This window comes from Anser anser (genome assembly GCF_964211835.1).
Source record: "Anser anser genome assembly, chromosome: 9".
Lineage (NCBI taxonomy): Eukaryota > Metazoa > Chordata > Aves > Anseriformes > Anatidae > Anser > Anser anser.
The window spans coordinates 22390550-22412083 of record NC_139729.1 but is presented as its reverse complement, the minus strand read 5'-3'; the positions used below and the strand labels follow the sequence as shown (position 1 = coordinate 22412083).

At 34.9% G+C, this 21534-nt stretch overlaps 1 protein-coding gene across 17 annotated transcripts in view; it reads left to right on the top strand.

Moving 5' to 3' along the window:
• The window catches only part of NAALADL2 (N-acetylated alpha-linked acidic dipeptidase like 2), a 441985-nt gene that overhangs the window by 337500 nt on the left and 82951 nt on the right, over positions 1-21534 (top strand). For all 17 annotated transcript variants that reach the window (XR_014588273.1, XR_014588274.1, XM_083849054.1 and 14 more), the window contains one exon: positions 17770-17916. Coding sequence is in view for 15 of the 17 variants with exons in the window: in XM_083849054.1 (XP_083705180.1) it covers positions 17770-17916 (147 nt within the window). In the remaining 2 variants the exon portion in view is untranslated. The remainder of the gene's footprint in view (positions 1-17769; positions 17917-21534) is intronic.

Sequence of the window (21534 nt, the reverse complement as noted above, 5' to 3'; positions counted from 1 at the left end):
TTAAGCTACTAAGCTGCATACTAAAAGTTAATAAACAATACTGGAATTTTTGTTCTTTCAAAGGGGCACTAAGGTGAGTGGAAAATCTTTTTTAAGAAGTACAAGTCATTTTAACTCTGAAATTGTAAAGCTGTAGTTTACCAAGTAATAATTTAAGAACAAAACCGAAGGTAATGTTATATAGAAGAGACTGGACATGGAAGCTAGTGTATATGAACTCCATGGTAATATCACATTTTTAAGTATCTGTCTTTCATACCAAAAAATCTAATTTGATCTTAGATTCATTATTTTAGAAAAGGTTGCCTTGTATGATACGTTTTATTGTTTGCATTGTGTCCTGCATTTGGTCTGCTTTGTGTAATGAGTAGATTTTTATATAAAACAAACAGCAGTAGTTATTTACAGTTGTCACTCACAACATTTAATTAAATCCAAACACCACAAAAGTATCATAAATCATATTTATATAATACCTTCAAGTATGGTTATGAAACACTTGCTTGCGTAGCTGAAATGGCTATGAACATTCAGAAGTGATGGTGCTTTGGAACCAATTACATTGTTGTAGGTACTTCAGGGCTCCGGGGAATTTTTGGGGAAAAAAAAATCATGTAGAGTCATTTTCTCCCTGTAAATTAATTGGATTATTGCTGTAAATTAAACAGAGATGACCAGGTTTTTTGGTTTGGTTTGGTTTGGTTTGGTTTGTTTTTTTTTTTTTTTTGGTTTGTTGGTTTTTATTCTTTCTCTAAAAGACTTGAGGATTTTATTTTACTGATTCCAAACATAACAAGTGATTAGGTAAGATGTATATCCAAATGAATACATAAAGCACCTTTGATGTTGTAAAACAAAACTGATAAGGATTTCAAGCAATCACCTGATCAAAAGCCTTGTATATCTACAGAAATAAATCTTAGTGATGTGTGTCAACTTCCAGGCTACAGTATCCTACAACTTTCTCAGATGATCTGTGCCTGTTGTCTAAGAAATTAATATTTGGAACATTCTTTTTCTGTATGTTGAAGTCATCACAGTTGGAAATTAATCTTTCTTTTCCCTTTTTTTCTACTAGCAATCTTTACTCTTTTTGCAATAACCTTCTTACATACTGAACACAGTAATCATACCCTCCCTCAGCCTCTAACATTTTAAACAAATGCCATTTACATCTACCACAGAAAACTGTAGGTATATGGTATATAGCTTCAATTAAAGATGGATAGATCCATGGAAGAAAAAAAGCATCAAGGGGGATTAAATGCGAAGATATCACCTTGTGTTTTAAGAATTTAAGAGCTAAAGTTACACAGATGATGGGAGGATGATCAGGGTAAATGTTACCACTTGCTTCCTCTATTCTGCTCTTCCTTACCAATTCAGAATTGGTATCTGTAGGGAGCAGGATGTTGGCCCAGAAGGATCTGGGAGGTGTCATATTTAACCACTAGAACTTTCCTTCATAATGCATTTAAGTATGTTTTTTCGTGGCAGAGTATTTTGTTAATTTGTTTTCAATTTAATTATTAATCCCAAACAATTAAATCCCATGTGATTTTTGGAAGAGGTAGTTCTCATTTCCTATTTTCTATATGTCATTTAGAGCACACAGATTTTCAAAGAGGAGCCAAACACAAGTTTTATGAAATTTTCTGTTTCTTTCCTGCCTTCCATTGTGAAGGGATGCACTGTTGTTAGCTGAGTATCTAAAGGTGTTCAGATTCTCCTGATGGATGGTGCTTGGACGAGTATTTGAAGTAGAAGATTCCGATGCAGACATGGGGTCAGATGAAACAGATTTTGGAGGTAACTTCCATACAGTTCAGTATGCCTCATAACACCATTTTATTAGGTTATTGAAAATCTCTGCAGATAAATCTATATATAGTAGAAAATAACAATGATCGCTTGGTTTGGTTAAGTAACAATATCTGAATTTTCAGTTTAAGTGTAGTTTTCATTATTCTGCTACGTTTTAGAGTAATATATATGAATGAAATAGGTATCTAATGTGTGTAATTAATGTTTGGATTGTATTTTTCAATTCAATTTGTTGATTAGTGAGTATCATAGGCCTTCTCAGCATGTGGTTTGTATCTCAGTAAATTTCTCATTAAATAAGTAGAACAAGCCTAAAGATATTTCCTCTTTTCCTTCTGTAACCAATTTCCCTTCTTAAGAGTCTCTTAAAAAAATATATAATTCTCTTAGGCCTTATGTTCATCTTATGTGGAGGACTGAGCAACTTCACCTTTGCTTAGCTGACACACTTCCATGAACTATCATGGATGTATCAAATCAATACATTAGCTAGATGAGCTCCTCAATGCAGTAGGTTTTTTTGTTGGTGGTGATGGCAGTGTTTTGTTTTTTGTTTTGTTTGTTTTTTTTATTTGAGCTGGGCTCAAATTTAATGGGCATTTCGAACACAACAGTCAGTGGGTCATTTTTTGTGGCTCATCCAGTTTTTTAGATAATCTAAAGATATTCTGTCCTTATCTAATAACTATTATTGTCAGTCAACACCAGTTGACTGCAGTGAATACTAGACAGATCTGTAATGATTAAGGATTTCTTTCATTCCCAACTTTTTACTTGCCACTTCATATTACTCTCAAGGTCAGAGAAGAAGAGAGCCATTAGTATCTCAGTCAGGCTCAAGATCAGATAATAGTGCTTCTTATAAATTACTATCCAATCCACTTACTATTTTATTATTATTATTATTATTATTGCTGCTGTTATGATTAGTTGTGATGGGTAGAAGATGAATAAGATAGCCTCAGGAAAACTCCCAACTGATCAAATTCTTTCAGATATTAAAAAAAAAAAAAAGGAAAGTGGGTACATAAATCCCTAAAGTTTTTGATTTAAGCAAGAGAATTATACACTTTATACACTGAATATCTGCTTCAAAGAATTGATAAATCTTCCTCAAAGTCAGTGTGAATTTTAGTATTTCATCAACTTTTTTTTTTTCCGAATGTTGCCACTTGAGCAGTTGCTAGTTGCCACTGGTCTTCAACTTAGTGTCTTACAGCGAGTGAAAATGGCAGAAAAATGTATGTAGAGAGGAAGTGAGAATCATAAGCCAGAAGAAGAAGAAAAAAGATATTTCACTTTTATTTGTTTTAGTCTTGTATTGATCTTAGAAACAGTATCTTGATTTAATGCCTCTTCACAGCATAGTTAGGGTATTTGGAAAATATCTCTGTAACTGAAGCAGCTGACTAGCAAGTGAATCTGGAACCGAAGCATTTTAATAAACTCAACTTGAACCGAGGTCTTGCTTCTATACTGGCATAATCCTGAGCATCTCTACTCATCCGCTTATTCTGGAGTTCCCAAAGAAGGCCTGCTGATGCATGAGTGTGATGCTCTAGTATTTAATCCCACTTTTAAAAGAAAGTGGTATATAAATAATAATGTCTATGATAATTTCTTCTTTCTAGCATCCTGTACTTCCATATCAGAGAAGCACACCTACTATGCAGCCCTACTCCATGCAGATATTGCCTTAGGCCCTGGTGCTTATAGTAAGTAGTGCTGTAGCTTAAGGCAAATTATTCTTATAACTTGACTTAAAGCCTAGCTATGACCTTTTAAAAAGAGATCTGTGACAGTATTTGAAAGGAATAAAGCTCATACATGACCTTTAATTGGGACAATGTGTTTATGCTCTGCAAAGGACTCACACTGCCTTGAGCTTCAGCGTAAATATTTTGGTCCATATTCTGATTTTCTGCACACTAAGAGAAATTTTATGAGGACTAGTGCAGCTACGCTGATGTAAAAGTGGGATAATATGTGAGAGAGGCATTAGGTTTTTGTGTTGGTACAGAATTCTGGATTTCCAAATGGAGTTGCATATTTTCCCCCAAATACTCTCTGACATAGAGCCTTCTTTTTCAAATACATATATATATGTATGTATATATATGTACATATTTATATATTACTTCAGTAAGTATAGTATTTGGTGAATAGCTGCTTAGGTAACTGAATTAAATCCCATTGTTGTTGAGTGAAATACCCTCCAATGATTCTAATTTTGCTGAAGGAGTATGAAGGAAAATGCAGAAATATACAAGGAGTCTCTACATCTTTAATTTAGTCAGACAGCGGAAACTCAGGCCCTAAGATTCTTCTAGAAATTCTGAAAACCTGCTGTGGTAGAGTAAATCATCACGTCACGTGTTCTCATGTTGTTCTGGAAGAATTCCACTGTGTGACTCTTTCAGCAGCCATGCTTTCTTGCAGCAACAGACCCATTAATTCCTTGCTGAAAAAATTCTGCCTAGGATATTCCCCTTTTAAATTGCAGAGCCAGCTATATCAATTATATTAGCATGATGATTTCCTTTGGCCCTTAAAAAGTTTGCCTGTATCAACATTTCTAACTGTATGAACTCAGATCTGTATGAGTTTTCCCTTGATGTGTGTTGTTCCTTCCCCCTGTGTTTCCCGCAGAGCCCAAGCCCAACAAGGATCTTTTAGAATTTGATGAAATCCTCATCAGAGTTTTCATCAGTATTATCATTCAAGGTCTGGGACTAGAGCTTGTTAATTAGTCAGAGCTCCCTCTGGATCACTGCTTTTGCATCGTGCATTAATATTTTAAGGCTGTCTTGGGTCTCCTCCATCAGAGTATTTAATTTTAAAACAAATTGATAGCTTGCATACTTTTAGTATCAATGATGTAATAGTTTCAAATGAGTACAAGATCTGGGTCTAATTATATGGCACTTCAAATGTGAAGGGGATTTTCAAAGAAACAGGTAAAGAATGGTGTTAAACTTCATTGACTTTGGTTGGAGATACTTTCTGATTGGTCTTCATAAAGAAGACAGTTGCCAGAGCAGCCCTGTGTTTGAGAAATCCATGAAAACCACGAAACCTGGGGCTTCTACACTGATGGCATATGAAAAGCTCTGAACTTCAGAGTTCTGAGCTTGTGTGACCCTGTGGACAGAACAGAGTATACTCGGAGTCAATCAAGAGGTTATTTTCAACTCCCAGCTCTGCTCCTAACCTGCTTTTTGCTGCTGCACAATTCATTTCACATCTCTGAACCACAGTAAAAGCAGACTGCTTCTCAGAGGTACTGACACATCAATAGTCAGTGGAAGACTCAGGGACTTTTTTTGCCTTTGCAATCCGGGTGTTTGATAACATTACTGGGTTCAGATAGATTCTGGATGTTAAGCTCTGACCAGTTTTGGCCTATATAGCCAACTAGGACAGACTGGCTTTTGATTATGTACTATCTTTAGACAGAGTATTGAATTTAAATATCCACAGAGTTTTTGGGAAAGTATTTTTCAATAACAGATAAGTTTATTCATAAACATTTTGCAATTGGGGCAAATAGTCAAGTATGTTGGCTATTCAGTCTGCTTTAAGTACTGGTCATTTACTGTAGAGAACTTATATATACACTGCTTATTTTTTATGTAGTCTTCAGACTGACAAGTGCATAGCATTTGTTCTGTGGGTATTAATATGGTGTGTAATTTTAAGTAGGACATACATACTTAATTTCTGAGCTGGTACTTCATGCATTTTTTGCAAGTAGAAATCTCCTTCAAACCAGTAGAGTCAGTTATTTCTTTGTGTGTGAGAGATTTAGCTCCAAAATGTGCTTTTAAATGTACTTTGTGGATAGGACCTCCTTACGAGTTATGTTGTAGTGAACTATGATTAATACCAGATGGAAATCTGTTCGTGCATTGAACTAGGAAATACTGGAAATTAACAGCTGATTTTCTTTGTTTATTTTTAAGCTGTAGTTCAGCTGTAGGCATGCAAGAGGAAGGAGGTCCTAGAAACTCTTGATCTAAACAATACTAACACTAATAATACTAAATAATAGTGCAAACTGTGTTAAGAATTTGGTGCTTTGGTTACTTGTCTCTTAAAATGGTAGTCTCAGGTTAATATAATTCTAAAAAAAATTAAAAAATCAACCTCAAGCTGAGTTTTGGGTTAGATTGTACTAAATTTTGTAGCAGCATTTTTCATATTAACTAATAGGAAATAATAAAAATTAGAGGAAACAATATAGGTTTTAAAAAAAAAAAAGTCATTGATTTTTTAAGTTTGCACAACATCTATAATTGGAAGTTATTAAAGAGCTTATGGCATCCTTTAGGGGAACTGAAGAAGGGGAAAGCTGAAGTAATTTTTCTGCAGGGTCTCCAGATCCCATAAAACAACAGAGCCCAGAGTACCAGAAGTGAATAGTAGTGAAGTGAATGAGCTATATGAACTGAAATATGGAGGCTAAGGATGTTCCAGAAGCTAAAAGTGTGCTAAAGCTGAATCTGCATGACAAAGAAGTAGTAAAATGACATGTATAACTGTAGATCGATTAATAAAGGATAGTATAAGCATCAGAAACTGGAAAATAAATCCATATAGATTTGAATGTGAACTATAAAGCACTATTTTAACATTGAAACAGTACTTTGGAAATGATGGATTATTTAGTCTCTTAGTATCTTTAGATGAAGACTGGCTTTTTTCCTCTATATAATTGTGTTTGGCTTCAGACCCACAAATCTTAAATTACTTCAGAAACAATATTAATAAATACTGCTATGTTCTTACATAGTAAGATTGATTAATATTAGGTACCAACCATACCAACAACCAGTAAAATGAAAATAATGTCCTGAAACTTCCAGTCTATTATTTATACTTTGAAAATGTTTGTGCATATATGTGTGTGTGTATATATATATATATACATGCATGATTTTGTGTCTATGAATAATACTTCTGAGCTTAGGGAAATTGTACAAATCTGTAAAGTTATTTGCATACACAATTACAACGGTGAGGTCAGAGTTGCAAATCGTGTAATATGTAATGCAGAGAAAAGATTTAATAATGAGGAAAAAATAAACTCATGCTTATGTGATTCAATAGCTTTAGTCCATTAATAAATATTGGGTTGTGAAGTAAATCTTTTTCCACTCTACTGACTAGAATCTGCACTTCTGAACATTCATGTAGATGCTGTAATGTTTAGTATTCTCAAAAATGTGTATATGTGGCTTTCTTTGTCTTCCTGTCCCGATAAGAGTGAAAAGCTGTAAATTGCATTTTACTTGATGTCAATTTATTTTCGCAATGTGTGCAATGTAAACATTTCCCTCCTATACTGTGCACTCATTGTTTCGGAAAGTTTGGTTTCATTTCTGCAAAAGTAACTTCTGAAGGTAACTGGAGAATTAAAACCTGAAACATAATTTAATCTGTGCTTTTCTTAGATTATGTTGTGTGGTCGTTAGACACTATCAGTTTTCAGTCTTACAGATCTGTACTAAATAAAGCACATTATCAGCCTTTCTGGGATTTGTTTGCTTATGAAAGAGTAGTCATATATCCTTGGAACTTTTTAAACATTTAGCCACAATGAAAAAGCCGTTTGGCTGTAGTGGCAATACAGCTTTCCCTGTCCTAGCCTTTTTCTTCTGCTTTTCTGCTTTTTTTTTTTTTTTTTACTATTATTATTTTGCTTAGCACAGAGGCAGTAATACCAAGGATACTTACCCAAAGTGTAAGCAGATAAGAGCTGGAAGAATCCAGTCAGAAAGGCATCGAAGCATCACAACCGATGACAGTTTACAGTGGTCCATTTGTCCCAAATTTTTTTGCACCACTGCTGTAGAAAATAAAATTATATAACATCTCTTGGATCATTTAATTTATCTTGCAGTGGAGCCTGGAGAACAATATTTGTAGTGCTGTCTGACACACTTTGGTAAAACTGCTTCATGATGATCTTTCTGAAAAGTACAATTGATACAGATACTTGATATCTTAAGTGCAAGTAGTGTTGCTATTCCATTTGCTCAATTCCTGCTGAAGTCTAGAGGATGTTTTTTCGTATAGAATACGATGGTAACTTATTGACCTTCATGCTTTGTATGGACTAATGGAAGTGACTTTCTGTTTCAAAGAATGAAAAATATTTTTTTGCGTGTCACTTGAAAGAAAGTGATTTGTTCATGCATAGTTGCTATCAAGAAGTTTAAATGTCAGACCAGAGGTTTCAGGGCAAGGTAGAGCTTTGCCAGCAGTAAACTACTTCGGCTTTATTCCAGCGTTGTGCCATTAGGGGAAATTTGCAATAGTATAACAATGTGGCAATAGAGTTCCTTGGAGGTATTATGTGTGATTTTCTGTGTTCTGTTCCTAAAGAGTTTATTCATTTATGTGTGTTATAATTGATCTTGCTCTGGTCTTCGATTACAAAGAGGAAAACAGAATTTTTGACCTCAGATTTCTCCTCCATGTTAGAAAACTGACTGTTCCACTTGTACTACCATTTTTAATTCTTTGTGTCCTGTCTTACTTTGCTAATGTGTAGTTATGGCTTTGTCCTGCCTCTTTTTGTATCATTAGAGATATTGGGATATGATTCAGAAGGATTCTTAGGTTCCAAATAAGAGTTATGTAATATTGGGGGTAAAGAAGGTGTGTTGGGCAGGGAAGGAAATGTGTGGGATATAATATGTTCACATGTGTGACAGCTGAATTACATAAATTTTATGAGATCGTATAATTATGTGATCAGCTAAAGGTAAATATAAATGGGTTGAGGCATGGTGGTCTATGAAACATTTTATCCTTAAAAATATAGCTAAAAAAAAAAAACACTTCAGTGAAGCCATGATAATCAAGTAAGAAATATAAAAAAGAAGGGATAGGCATGTGGATCTTGATTAGCATAACTCAGTGTGTTAGCATAGGTGAAAGTGTAGTAGATTGACTTTCACTGCAGATCTGTCTTTCTGGATTAGGTTAATGATAAGGCTCAGAAGGATGCCTTTGGTGAACCAATTTGCTCTTTGACAAGTGTTTTGGGAAGAGTTGTGCCGGCAAACATTTTTGGTAGCAATGCAGAGAGTACTGCCTAGATTAGAAAGAAGAAGTGTGACATGTGAATGCTAATAGTTTTGGGAAAGCTGGAAGAGTTACAAACAACTGTGGTGTCTGGACTGCAACTAAGTGCAGGAAAGTACTACTTTTTATGTAATTTGATAATTTTAATAATACGATCTTAAGCAGTTTTCTGAATTTTACCATAGAAATATTACTCTGAATATTGAGGCTGAGCCTATGGAAAATGTCTTTGAAATTAGTTCATGTGCTGGAGAACTTGGTTGTGTCTGTGCCAATAGAGAAATACGGGAGGACTATTCTAGTTGGTGCATATAGGTGTCTGGAGTAAGATGATGCTTTGGAGGAACACAGCTATCGTAGCTATATTCTATAATTTCCTAATTACATTTGTTAAACCTTGTAATTCTCTATATTTTTTCAGATACTGAGATACTTGGAACTGTTGATGGTATTCTGAGTGCAGTCTTGCCTCTTATATAATTTATCCTATGTAATTTTAGCTTTAAATATTTGATTGCTCTGAAATTCTCTTATCAAATGGGAACATACCTATTTGATTTTTATCTCCCTTACAAAAGCCATTTAAATTCCTAACAGTCTGTGCTGTTGGCAACAAGTGTATCTGAATTAATAAGGCATATGAATTCAATTCAGGTATAGGAAGGATAAATATAATTCAGTATCATATAAAAAGCACCAAGAATCAGAGAGAGACTGTCAGCAGATAAAGTTAAATGAAGGAAAAGTCCAGTGAAGGAAAATGAATTTAGAGTATATAATTTTTTAGTACCATGCTTTTGTATTTACTACCAGTTTGATGTATACTTGGCATCTAAAATGTTGTTTGTTCCTGTGAGGTCCCATTTATTATAATGACCTTGCACTGATGGCCATATTACAAACAACAAAAAAAGACAATGATATCAAAACATGCAAGTGCAGCTTAACAGAAAAGAAATCATAGAATATCTGAGCTGGAAGGGACCCACAAGGAAAATCGAGTCCAACTCCTGGGTCCCGAAAGGATTGCCCAAAAAATCAGACCCTAGGTCTGAGAGCGTTGTCCAAACCCTTCTTGAGCTCCGGCATTCTCGGTGCTGTGACCACTGCCCTGGGGGGCTTGTTCCAGTGCCCGACCACCTCTGGGTGCAGAACCTTTTCCTAACACCCAGCCCAACCCTCCTCTCTTGCAGCTTCAAGCCATTCCCTTGGATCACCAGAGAGAAAGTCCTGAACAAGCAATAGACTTATGCTTGTCTGATGTTTTGTAGCTGTAAATTACGAATTACAATTATTTTTATTTAAAGTAGTACAATATATAATATTGTATTTAGATGTTTCATGCCAAACATATATACTTCTCTATGCTCTCTTTTATAATTGCTGGTATTATAGGTTCCCATTTTTTTCTTTTGGAAACTGCCATCAGAAGGCCAAAATCATTCTAAATTTTTTTTTTTTTTTTTTTTTACTTCGTGTTGCATAGTTAAACTGAATTTTCCTTGGCTCAATGGAAATGTGAATACAGTATCAGAACTGAGTCTTGGCTGATCCTAATTTGATCTGCACTTTCATAAGCATTGTAGTTGTCACTATTTTCAGTTTTGTTCGCTCTCCCCTGGATCAAAAAGGTCTTTTCTGTCACACAGGATACCTGCATGCTTTTTCAAAGAACAATTCTTTTAAAGCTGTGTGGTTTATCTGAGAAGCACTTTATGCTTGTGAAGATTTAATAAGCTCTTCCAACACAGGAAAAAAACCAGAGTTCTCTTGGAATTTGAAGATGCAGTGCTTTCGTAAGAAAACTCAGAGTGTGTCGTGGCAGAATTTCTAATGGGCTAATGGTGATCCTCTGGCAGCTCTAGTGACCTGTTTGAGAATCACCTGCACTGTGATGGGACTCAGAAGAATAGCAGATGATGTTAAATTCTCTAGAGATATTCTTTGTCCCCAATATCTTTGAATAAATACTGTTTGTTCTTGTGGGATGTTTTTTTTCTTTGTTTTGTTTTGTTTTCGCTGGTGACAGGACAGTCTTCTGAATGCAATGTGAGTGTGTGTGTTTGTACAAGGAATGTCTCTCATTTTACTGTGACAGTAGTGAGGAATAAATCTATGGATTTTTCCTAGAGGTAGATGCACCTTTTCTGTGACTGATTTTGCAGTTCTAAAGGACTTAAAGGTTTTGGTAGGAGTTTTCATGTTGCCATTACAAGTTAATTAATCGTGTTCAGATTGTAGATATTTTCAGTAAAACCTCATATTCATAAGCTGGAAGGAGATAATTGCTGAGAAACGAAGGACCTAATATTTTATTTCTTTTTATTAATTATGTTATTCTACACTCAAAATCAATTAAAAGCAGCAGTCTTTAATCGCTATCTCAGAAGATTTCTTGATGTTTTAATCATACCTTATTCTGAACACTTATAGACTAGGTCTAAAGAGTGTTTGGTTTTTCGTTGTTCGTACTTGGCTTTGTTATATAAATATTGACTAAATACGCTATCAAGTAGAGTGAATATCATCAGATGAAGCTGGTTGTATTTGTGTCTCATATAGCATCAAGAAATCAAAGATCGTTGTGAAACTGGATTGTAAGTGCATTTTGAACCTTGCCATCATTGGCAAAAGAGATGTAAAAGACATGCACAAGCGTTGAAATAACTGCTTTCACAATATTACTCTCTGTACTAGATAATTATCCCTTTTTAAATATTTTATTATGTTCCTAAAATGATGTAGGTAATCAGATGATTACAGTATGCAGATAGGCTTATATATCACAGTAGTGATATGGAATATTTAGGTTATTTAAATCACAACTCTTCTCTGTATATAGCATATTAATTATCATCAGCACATTTAGGTTTTCTTCTTCTCATGTAGAGAAACAATAAATGGATATAATTTTGAATTATGCTTATGTACATGCTTGAATTATGACAATTTGACAAGGCAGAATATATAAGATCAATAATCAAAGAGAGAGAGCAAAGCAGGACGTTTATAGCCAAAACAGATAATCAAACGGGAGAAAACAGAGTATGTTTGCCATGGAATTAATACAATTCCTAGAAACTCCATGATTTTTTCATTAGATTTCACAGTCAGGGCAAGTGAACCGCTAATAATATTTTTATGAGCTGTCAAACCTTCCTCCTCCAGTGATTCGTTTGTCAGAGTGTAGCAGGCTTTTATGGATGAGAGATGTATACTTGTGAATCTTTTGCTATGCAACTTCTCTGGCCTTTCCAGTCTGTTGATGATGATTGAGCATAACATGTTTACAGTAACTAAGATGCTAATCTGATGCCTTGTAACAAGGAGGATCCCTTTTCTCGTTATCCCCATGGGCTTCCTCCATAAGTTCCATAGTACCTTTTTGGTAACAACTGTCCCATCCCAGATGAGGACACAGAACTACGTCCCTTAGTTTTATCTTCCCCCACAGAATACACTTTGTGTGCGATGGACACTAAAAGAATTGTTTGGTTCTAATTTTGATTTCTGAACTCTTTCTTTCTTAGGTTAGCCATGCGCAGAACAATTAAAACCATTGTTTTTAAGCTCTGTTTGCAGAGGGGTTCGCCTTAATAAAATTACATCAATGGGTTTCAATACTAATCCGGTTTTGAGAAGTGTACTGGGAGAGGGAAAGGCAGTAGCACTTCTGTGGTCTAACACAGTACATCTGTGTGGGTTTTTTTCTGCATTTTTCCGTGGTCTGTGATTAACTTAATAGATTCTGTAGCTATTTTTTAAGGTAATTTTACTTCATCTAACTGTTCTTATCATGCTTCTGCTTCTTAAATGGACTTACCTTGCACCATTTACTAGCACAGGCAGCCATTCAGCTCAAGAAATAGAGATCAATTATTCATGAAAGAAAAGCTTCCTTGCTGAATGAAGATGGGATCACTGACACCTTATAAGAATAATTAGCTATTCTTTATTTGTCCCGTTGAAAACTACTTTGACATTTTAATCAATCTTCAAAAGCAGCTATGGTTTTAACTTCATCTGGAGTCACTTAAAGGAAAGTAGGTGACCAGAACTTGACTGGTGTATGTCTCCAGGTGGAAGGAAGGTGAACTGTGGGAATATCCAGTAATTTTTTATGTTTAATATAGGCTTTTCCTTATACCAGCATCTTAACGTTGCAGCAAAAGGCACTTATGAATGCTTAGCTCTAATCAGTGGTAGAATAAAGTCTGCAGTGAAGTACCACTTTATTATACTTCAGATGTTTCAGGTCTATTTTATAACATTAATACAGATTACATGTATTTTATGGGCCATATGGTACTCTTCATTTTCTCGGATTTGTAATAGGAGCTTGTAACATGATACTGAAAAACAAAATGAACTCCAGAGAAATAAAATTATTCAATTACAATTAACACGCGCACCCTTGCATGACATGTACCACTCATCGATTACTGTCTAATCACATGGCTTGCTTTCCTTCCGACCTAAGTGAGGATTGACTGACACACTGGCGACCAGCCTGAGCAACTGTGAGTGATCTGAATAGTGCTATTGTGTGTTTTACTCAAAGACTAACCCGATATTGTAGTTTGCCTGCTTTACAACAGGGAGTTGGTTGTTACAGAGCATGTTGCTGGTAGTTTATTTTAGATGCATTTGTTAAATAGTCCCACCACCTAATTACTCCCATCCCATCTCCTCTTATTCCCATGCCTCCCATCATTCTTCTGCATGCTAAGAGTATCTAATTTTTGCGTTGTACTCCTCAATTTCTTTTCTTATACTATATGAAAGGGAGAATGGAAGAACAGAATGGAAGAACAGAACTTAAAACGAGGAAGGATCCATCTCCCCCACCTCCAAAAGCCAACAGTCCCTCAGATCACGACAGCTCTTCCTTGCTTTGGTTTGTTGTTACTTGTAGGATAAATGGCATGCTGTATCGTGGGCTGTTTGTTGTTCTTGCATGAACTCAGTTAATAGCTTGCCTCTTCGTTCAACCACATTTCACTGATGGAAAAGTTTTATTAATTATAGGACATTATTATTCTTTATCTTAAAGTTAATTATATGGGGAAACATTTCATTTGTTTGAAGAATGCAAAACACACTGCATGAACTTTACAGTCATTGTAAAAGACTTGGAGACTGCTGATGTTTTAGAATCTACGTAACAATAAAAATAAATTGAAGAGAGCAGTATCTTGCATGTAAAGCATACTTCCATATTAGTGTAGTGTTAAATATTGTTGAACTAGCTGAACAATATAAATTATTATCAGAACAGCGAAAGTTGAACAAAGCAGTTAAACTCTTAAGATACCAGCACTATTGATTTGAACATTATTGTTATAAAAATATAAATCCTATACCGTGAAGGGTGGTGATTTAAAAATGAAAAAGTGCTGTATCTCACTGTATTTTTAACCAAAGCTTTAAACATTTCGTATATAAAATTTCATACATTAAAATGATTTCATTGTTGCTGTACCGAGGAAAAAAAGTAACAGATTACTTCTGAATAGTTGAAATGGAACGTAGTAAAGTGTTTTCTGATGGGCAAAATGCTGGCTAAAAATCAGGCTTGGGTTTCTGAAAAGGAAAGTGTCTCTCTTTTCTGTATTCTAGCAGACATGAGGGTTGGTGTATATTTAGAAATAACTGATTCTACTGTAATTTCCCCCTCTTAGAAACAATAAATAAAGAGAAACAATATAATAATATTCCATTAATTGTGAAATGTTATTCATTGTGTGAAACCTTTTCTGCTCTTCAGTGACATTTTATAACTTCTCAGACACGTGAATCCCATTATTGCTCATATAGATTCGTGTCTATAAGCAGTCTGCTAAAGTTTCTAATTTCTCTCACAGAGACAAGCTCCACTTATGACTGCCCCAGTAGCTATTGAAGTGAGTGGAAACTTTCCCTTTAACTGTTACGTGATTTTACGCTGTATTTGTGTTTTATCTGAAATTGAATACTGCCAAGATGCATGTTAAATTATAATTAAAATGTCTGAAAATATCATATGCAAGATAGTTATGAAAGAAAGAGGGACTAATTTTTTTTTCCAGTTCCTTTATGTGACATGCTGATCATATTAAGAGAATCTGAATTTGAGCCAAGATCTTTACAAGACAAAAGAAATATTGCTGATATCTGATTTCTATAATATGTCCAGAATGTTGGAACAAAAGTTTTTCTTCCAAGCGTACCATTTCAGAGATGATTTCCACAATATAACAAATATTTTTTTTGTTTCTAGTAATTCTAGTGTTATTATGAAAAATGTGAATTTGTATAGCGAAACTGGAAAACAGGAATGGCTTGCATTCAAGTAGGGTAAATGCATTAGCAATTTAATAAATGATAAATGGATGACCTTATCTTCCTGTAGTAGGTCATAACTGATTGAAGATGCAGGGGGAGAAGATCCAGTGAAGGTAAAGGTAAAATATTTACCTAATGTAAATGTAATGCTATCTTATGCAAACATAATAAAATCTGAAAGCAGTGCAAACTGTCTGACCTGTACGTTAGAAAATTGAGCCCTTTCATGTATGTCACTTGCTTATAGGGCGTTGAGTCTTTTCTGCTCTCATGTTGAATTCTTTTTGCCCAACTGTTTTATTGGGCTCAAATTGGTCATTTAGCTTTTTGATTTCCTTCAGTAGGTAACTCCATATTTTTTTTAATTATTTCATATTTTCCTATTTAACCCAAAGCTGCATTTCACATCATTCAGTATACTTTTAAACATTAAAGAAAGAACAGACTACTCATCATTTATGAAACTTGACCAGTATGAGGAAATTAGCATATATTCTAATCTACACTGCAGAGTAGTACACTTTGATACTTCAGCATCTGATCATTCCTGAAAGGAGCAATCATAAGAACGAATCCTTTGTTCAAATGTATGTGTAAAATTATATACATATCTTTATGTATGTATGTGTGCTGTACAGTATCTTTGACTTGGATATAATGTAGAAGATAATATGTGGTTATTTGAAACAGCTTTTGAAATGAGTATGCACTTTGGGCTTCTGTTTCTGTTGTATCTTCAGTATTTCAAATACAAGGTCACTGACTTTATTGGGACTGTTTGGATAGTGAGTGGGTTTGTATGTCTTTGAACAGCCACAATGATGTTAAATGACTTCTCAATGCATTTGAAAAATCAAGAGCAGTTTAAAGGGGGAGCTGAGTAAAACACAGGAATAGAAGTTATTAAGGTGATGGGTTCAAGTTGAAAATCTTTTAAATAATCTATTAATTTAAATATTAAAAAAATCTCCCCTGCTCAAAAAAAACCTTACGCTTTTGACTGCAATGTTTTAAAAAACAAGAATTACAAATGACACCTAAGATTAATGCTACACAAATGTTTAACTTTATTATTTTTTTTTCTTTTAATGGCATGGAGAGACAGGATTTTGGCTGTGTAAATCATGTTGCTCCATGGATATTCTCAAAGGGAATACTGTTCACTAGAGGTGGGCTGTACATACAGGAGGAATCTCTTGTTTCTGCTTTGACTGTAATGTTGGTCTTTTTGGATGGCCTTTGCACAACTGTGAGTGTGTGTAAGAAGGATGGGAGCAGAAACATTTAACAAAACAAGAGTGGTATAGCCACCTTTGAAAAATACTTATGAAATGAAAGTTATCTCTTGAAGATGGTTTAAAGTACTTTGAATGAGAATCTGCAGACCATAGTGGATTATAATGCTTTTGTCATAGCACTGAAGTGAAACTGTGAAGTAATTATGCTAATTTAGATATGTAAAACTATGAGGGTTTACCTCTTCATAACTTTTAGAACGTTTTCATGTTAAATCCAGGAACTTTAATACACAGAATGTGCTATATTTTACTATTAAAGGGGAACTAATCTTGCCGTTTTCTTATAGTAAGCTGGTAGGTAGTAATTTAGCAGGCAGGTCTGAGGATCTCTATAAACTGTTAGCTAAATGCAAATAATCTTTAGTCCTTCAACCTAACATTCTTGAAAATCAACCTAGATAGCTTATTTCCTATAATAGATCTTGAAGGCTTTTGTACCTACTGTTTATTAAATGTTTAATTACGTGATGTATTTGAAAGCTACATTAGTATGTTGCTCTCATACTTGGGGTTATTTTCCCGTTTTCACCCTATATTTATTGAAGTTCTGTTGCTAAGATTTCATCTTAAAATAGTTCCGTGAATGAAATACAAACATATCACTGACTAGAATTTTTTAAAGCAATTACTTAGAAAATGTGTGTTTATGTATTTTTAGTCTTTTCATTGTTTTTTCTTAACCCCTGGTCTGTAATTGCAGCAAATACTTTACATTACTAGCATTTAATAGAACACGGATGTCTTGAATATCATGATCTGATTCATCTTTCTGCTGTTTCAGAACGTGCTATTAACTGAAAAAAAAAAAAAAAAAGTGTAGTAGCCATCAAAGTTCTCAGAGCATACTTTCAAAAGGCACCTCTAATCTCCTGCCCAGTATGGGAAATTTCACATGCCTCCCAAAGCCTTCTTCTCTTCCTCCTCTTACCATTTCAATTAGACATGACTTTTTGTTGTCCTTTGAAAGTCTCAGACATATTGCAGCATATTCTGCATTCTGTGTTTATGTCCTATACCAAACACTGCAGTATATATCAGCAGAGAATGATAGATTTGTAGACTCACTCTCACTACTAAGTACGACTCAGCTGATAACCTGCTTGCGTCAGTGTAAGTTCCAGGCTATTTTTAAAATACTTTGAGTAAAAGGGTGCTGCATCCATATATTAGTATGAGTTGTTATGAGTCTGGTTGCAAATAAATAGAATTTTTATTTGTGTTTGTTTTTCAGAGTCAGAGCTTCAACTGTGTGGAAAAGGCTAAGTGTCCAAGATCTAATGTGAGTTCCGTGCAGATGCAGGGAGATTCAGATTATTTCATCAACCATCTTGGAGTACCTGCCATGCAGTTTTCTTATGAGGACATCAACAAATCAGAGGTAGTTACAAATAAAAATTAACAATCTGAAAATAGTTACACAGAGTGATTAAATATGGATTCCTTGTTGTTTATGTTATCAATTGTATTGATTATTACCTGTCCCTCAACACATGGGCTCATTGTCTCATATAACAGAATCATAGAATGGTTTAGGTTGGAAGGGACTCCTAAGGATCATCTAATTGCAACCCCACTGCTATGGGCAGAGACACCACCCACTAGATCAGGTTGCTCAAAGCCCCTCTGAAACTCAATTGTAAAATATTTCATGTTAGAGAACCAAAACAAGCTGCTTTAAAATTGTATTTATTTTAAACAAGAACTCTATTTCTCTGAAAAATAAGGCCTACAGTACTATGTACTATGAGGCACATTTAATCGAAATCTGTAAAACGCTTTTCGTAATCAAAGTGATAAAGCCACTGCACTCTTACTTGAAAAGTTTAACTTCTTTTGCCAGTTTAGCTTTTCTTTACCTTACTATTTTTCACACATTTGCATAACAGAGCAATGCTACCACCTCGATGAAAGGCTTTAAAGCCTAAACATGGGAAGGACTCTAAAAGAGCAGGGTATTCAACTAGTAAACATTTTGTTTAAATGTGCAAATGTTTCAACTTTTCAAACAGTTTTGGAATTTCATCCATGAACTTTTCAAATAATTTTTTGGAATATAAATGTCATAACAGTGAGTTAACATAGAAAATATAGCTTTATTCAGCAGTATAGGTTAGCTGTACTACTAAGACAGAGCAACATAAATTTCTTGGGGATCTGAGGGCTTTTTGCCCAATGCTATTTTAACTGCACCAAAGGCATCCACTCTTATGGAAAATACATTATTTAAAATATAAGCTGTTTACACAGCTGTTAGTTATAGAGATAGTGATTTCAGGCTGCATATGCCAAGAAGGGCTATGTGCACTGGGGTGTATTTTGGTAAAGGCTGCTTCCGCCTGCTTATAATATCAGTTGTTTAAGGCTACTGTTCTCTTACATGTGTTATTTGTGAAGGAAGAGAGGCAAATTCCAGAGAATCACTGAAACTCTGAGGCAAAATGAAGTATTTTCTAATCATACTGCTTTAGTAGCATCATCAAATGTGGACAGGAGAAGACAGATCCTCCTGTGCCATCCCATACTTGGGATGGAGACACATGGAGAGAGGATACGTAGCCTTCCATACTGTTGTAACTGCTGAGTGAGCTCACTGTTTCAAAGAACTTTCTGCAGATTTACTTAAAACAGATCAACATTAATTTTATATCTTTAAAATATACCTGCAAAAGAAGATATGGCACAGCTTTTGCAGTAGCATGTCACTGTGTCCCTAGCCTTCTCCAGAAAGTTGATCGGCATAAATCTTTCATTTCATTTTTGCACTGCACTTATATTAATATATAACATCAGTATCAACAGTATCATGTGGAAAATTTTGTGGATTTTGCTCTCCCTAGCCATGATTTTACCTATTAGAGAGGCCATCAGAATTTCAGTTGTTTATGCATACCTTCTCTTTTAACCTTCTTCTGCTTCTCATTTCGCTCTCCAATTTCTTTGTTCTGCTTTGTTGTTCTTTTTATGTGAGTATCACCCTGTATCATTTTCCCTATTCTTGGTGGAGTACCTTAAAAATAGAGTTTGCTGTGATAGATTCAACATTTTAATCTGATAGCCACACTTACCCTTTTTCCTTCGTGAAAGGGGACAGAAGAAAGAAATTTCTAAAAGGTCTATATTTGGAAGTATAAAAGTGGAGTTCTTTGCTAAAGAGGGGAAAAACAACCCAGCAGTTGCGAGTTAATTCATTTTGATTGTATCCTAGCAGTTTATAGCTTAGTTGCTGAAGAACTACAACGTAAGTAAATCACAGGGCCTGAGAAAAATCACCTTGCTATGGCTGCCTAATGTTTGGCTACAAGAGAAGATATAATCTGGATTTGCTGACGTTTTAGAGATCTGATTGTTTCCTGAACATTGTAAATTAAACGACAGCAGGCTGTTCAGCATTTTGAAGCCCTTCTGATCACTTGCAAATGTAAGCTGACAAAGGAACTTTTTTCCTATTTTGATGGAGCTATTTTGAGCTCTTTTTCATGATGTAAATGTACTGCTACTATCCCATTTCTGTGGCATTGTAGTCTACAGTTTTCATGAGGCATCCAATTCTTTTAATTAGAGCTAGATGATTTTCTGTGTTATCTGCATATTATTCATCTTCCTCAGCACATTCCACTACTTAATGATTTCTGTTTGATAACACAGAATTTAAATCCCTTCTGCAATAATGTGACAGGTTGCATGAATGGTAGCATTATCATTTTGAGAAAACGAGTTAGTGCACAAATAAAGCAAAACAAACAAAAACAGAAAACAAAAACGTAAAAATCCCCAAACCTCTGTGTTGTTTTTTTGTTTTTGTTATTTATTGATGGGCACATATTTAGCATGAAATATTTTATGATAGCTCTCCCAGTTCAGGTATGCAGGGCTTACAGAACATTTACTTTTACACCTAGACCATAAAAGTTGTTTTCCGTATCTTCAGTCAAACTTAAGTACAGGCGTGAACGATAAAAATTACCTGTCACATTATTCACAGGCTAGACCAGGAGAGTGTAATACCATGGACCACTAAGCTAATTTAGAAGAAAAATGAAAAGAAGTCTCTTTATAGAAGGCATTTGTATGTAATATATGTAGAAGAGTTTAGAATTTTGACAGTTTGAGATTGTATCCTCTTTAGAGAGAATGCATAATGATTTTTATTTCTGTTGAAATATGCATAACTTTTTGAAGGTAACTTTCAACTTTCATTAGAGTCTTTAAAAGTGAGTTTTGCCCACACTGGTGTAAAACAAAGGCCACTAAATCTTAACACGTCAATGAATGTTTGCTTCTCGCTCATTTTCACCATCTATTTCCACTTCCTCCCGCCACCCTGGCTCCTGCCCTCTTTTCTTTTCATCACTCTTCAGTGTAGCTTACTGCGGTTTCTTGGTTTCAGTATTTACATGCTTAGGTTGACATATCAGGCACTTCTTTCAAAAGAAATCAAAAGCTCTGCAAGTTTTCTTTGTTATCACAAAAGAAACAGAGGAGCTGTCCTTGATCGAGAGAACTTAGAGTCTAGTTTACTGAGAAATAACTCCCATGTCACATGCTACTTTTATCTCTTTCATGTGTTAGTGTATAGGGAGGGCTTAAGCAGTATGGAGTGCTCTTCTGTGCATCTGGTGTGTATCTTAAAAAAGTGAACGGGAAACTGATGTTTGTACCTATTTTTGTCTGTATGGGAACAATACGGAATGTCTGCAAGTTCTGGGGTGTCAGTGATCGAGGGCTCGGTTTTAATACTGTGTTACGTGGTCTTCAGCTGAACTGAGCATAAAAATTCATGGAAATCAGGGTGGCATGGGGAAGTTCTGGTTTCTGGCAGTGTGTAAAGGTCCAGGACTTCGTCCAATCATCTGGGTAGGCTTCACTAGGACCATATCACAAGTATCACCTGATAACTGGGTGATTCTGTTCTCTGTCATTATTGATTCACTGATGTATGGAGTCAGTTCCAGTTATGACCTTGACATGTTATTTGTATTACTTAATTTTAGTTCAG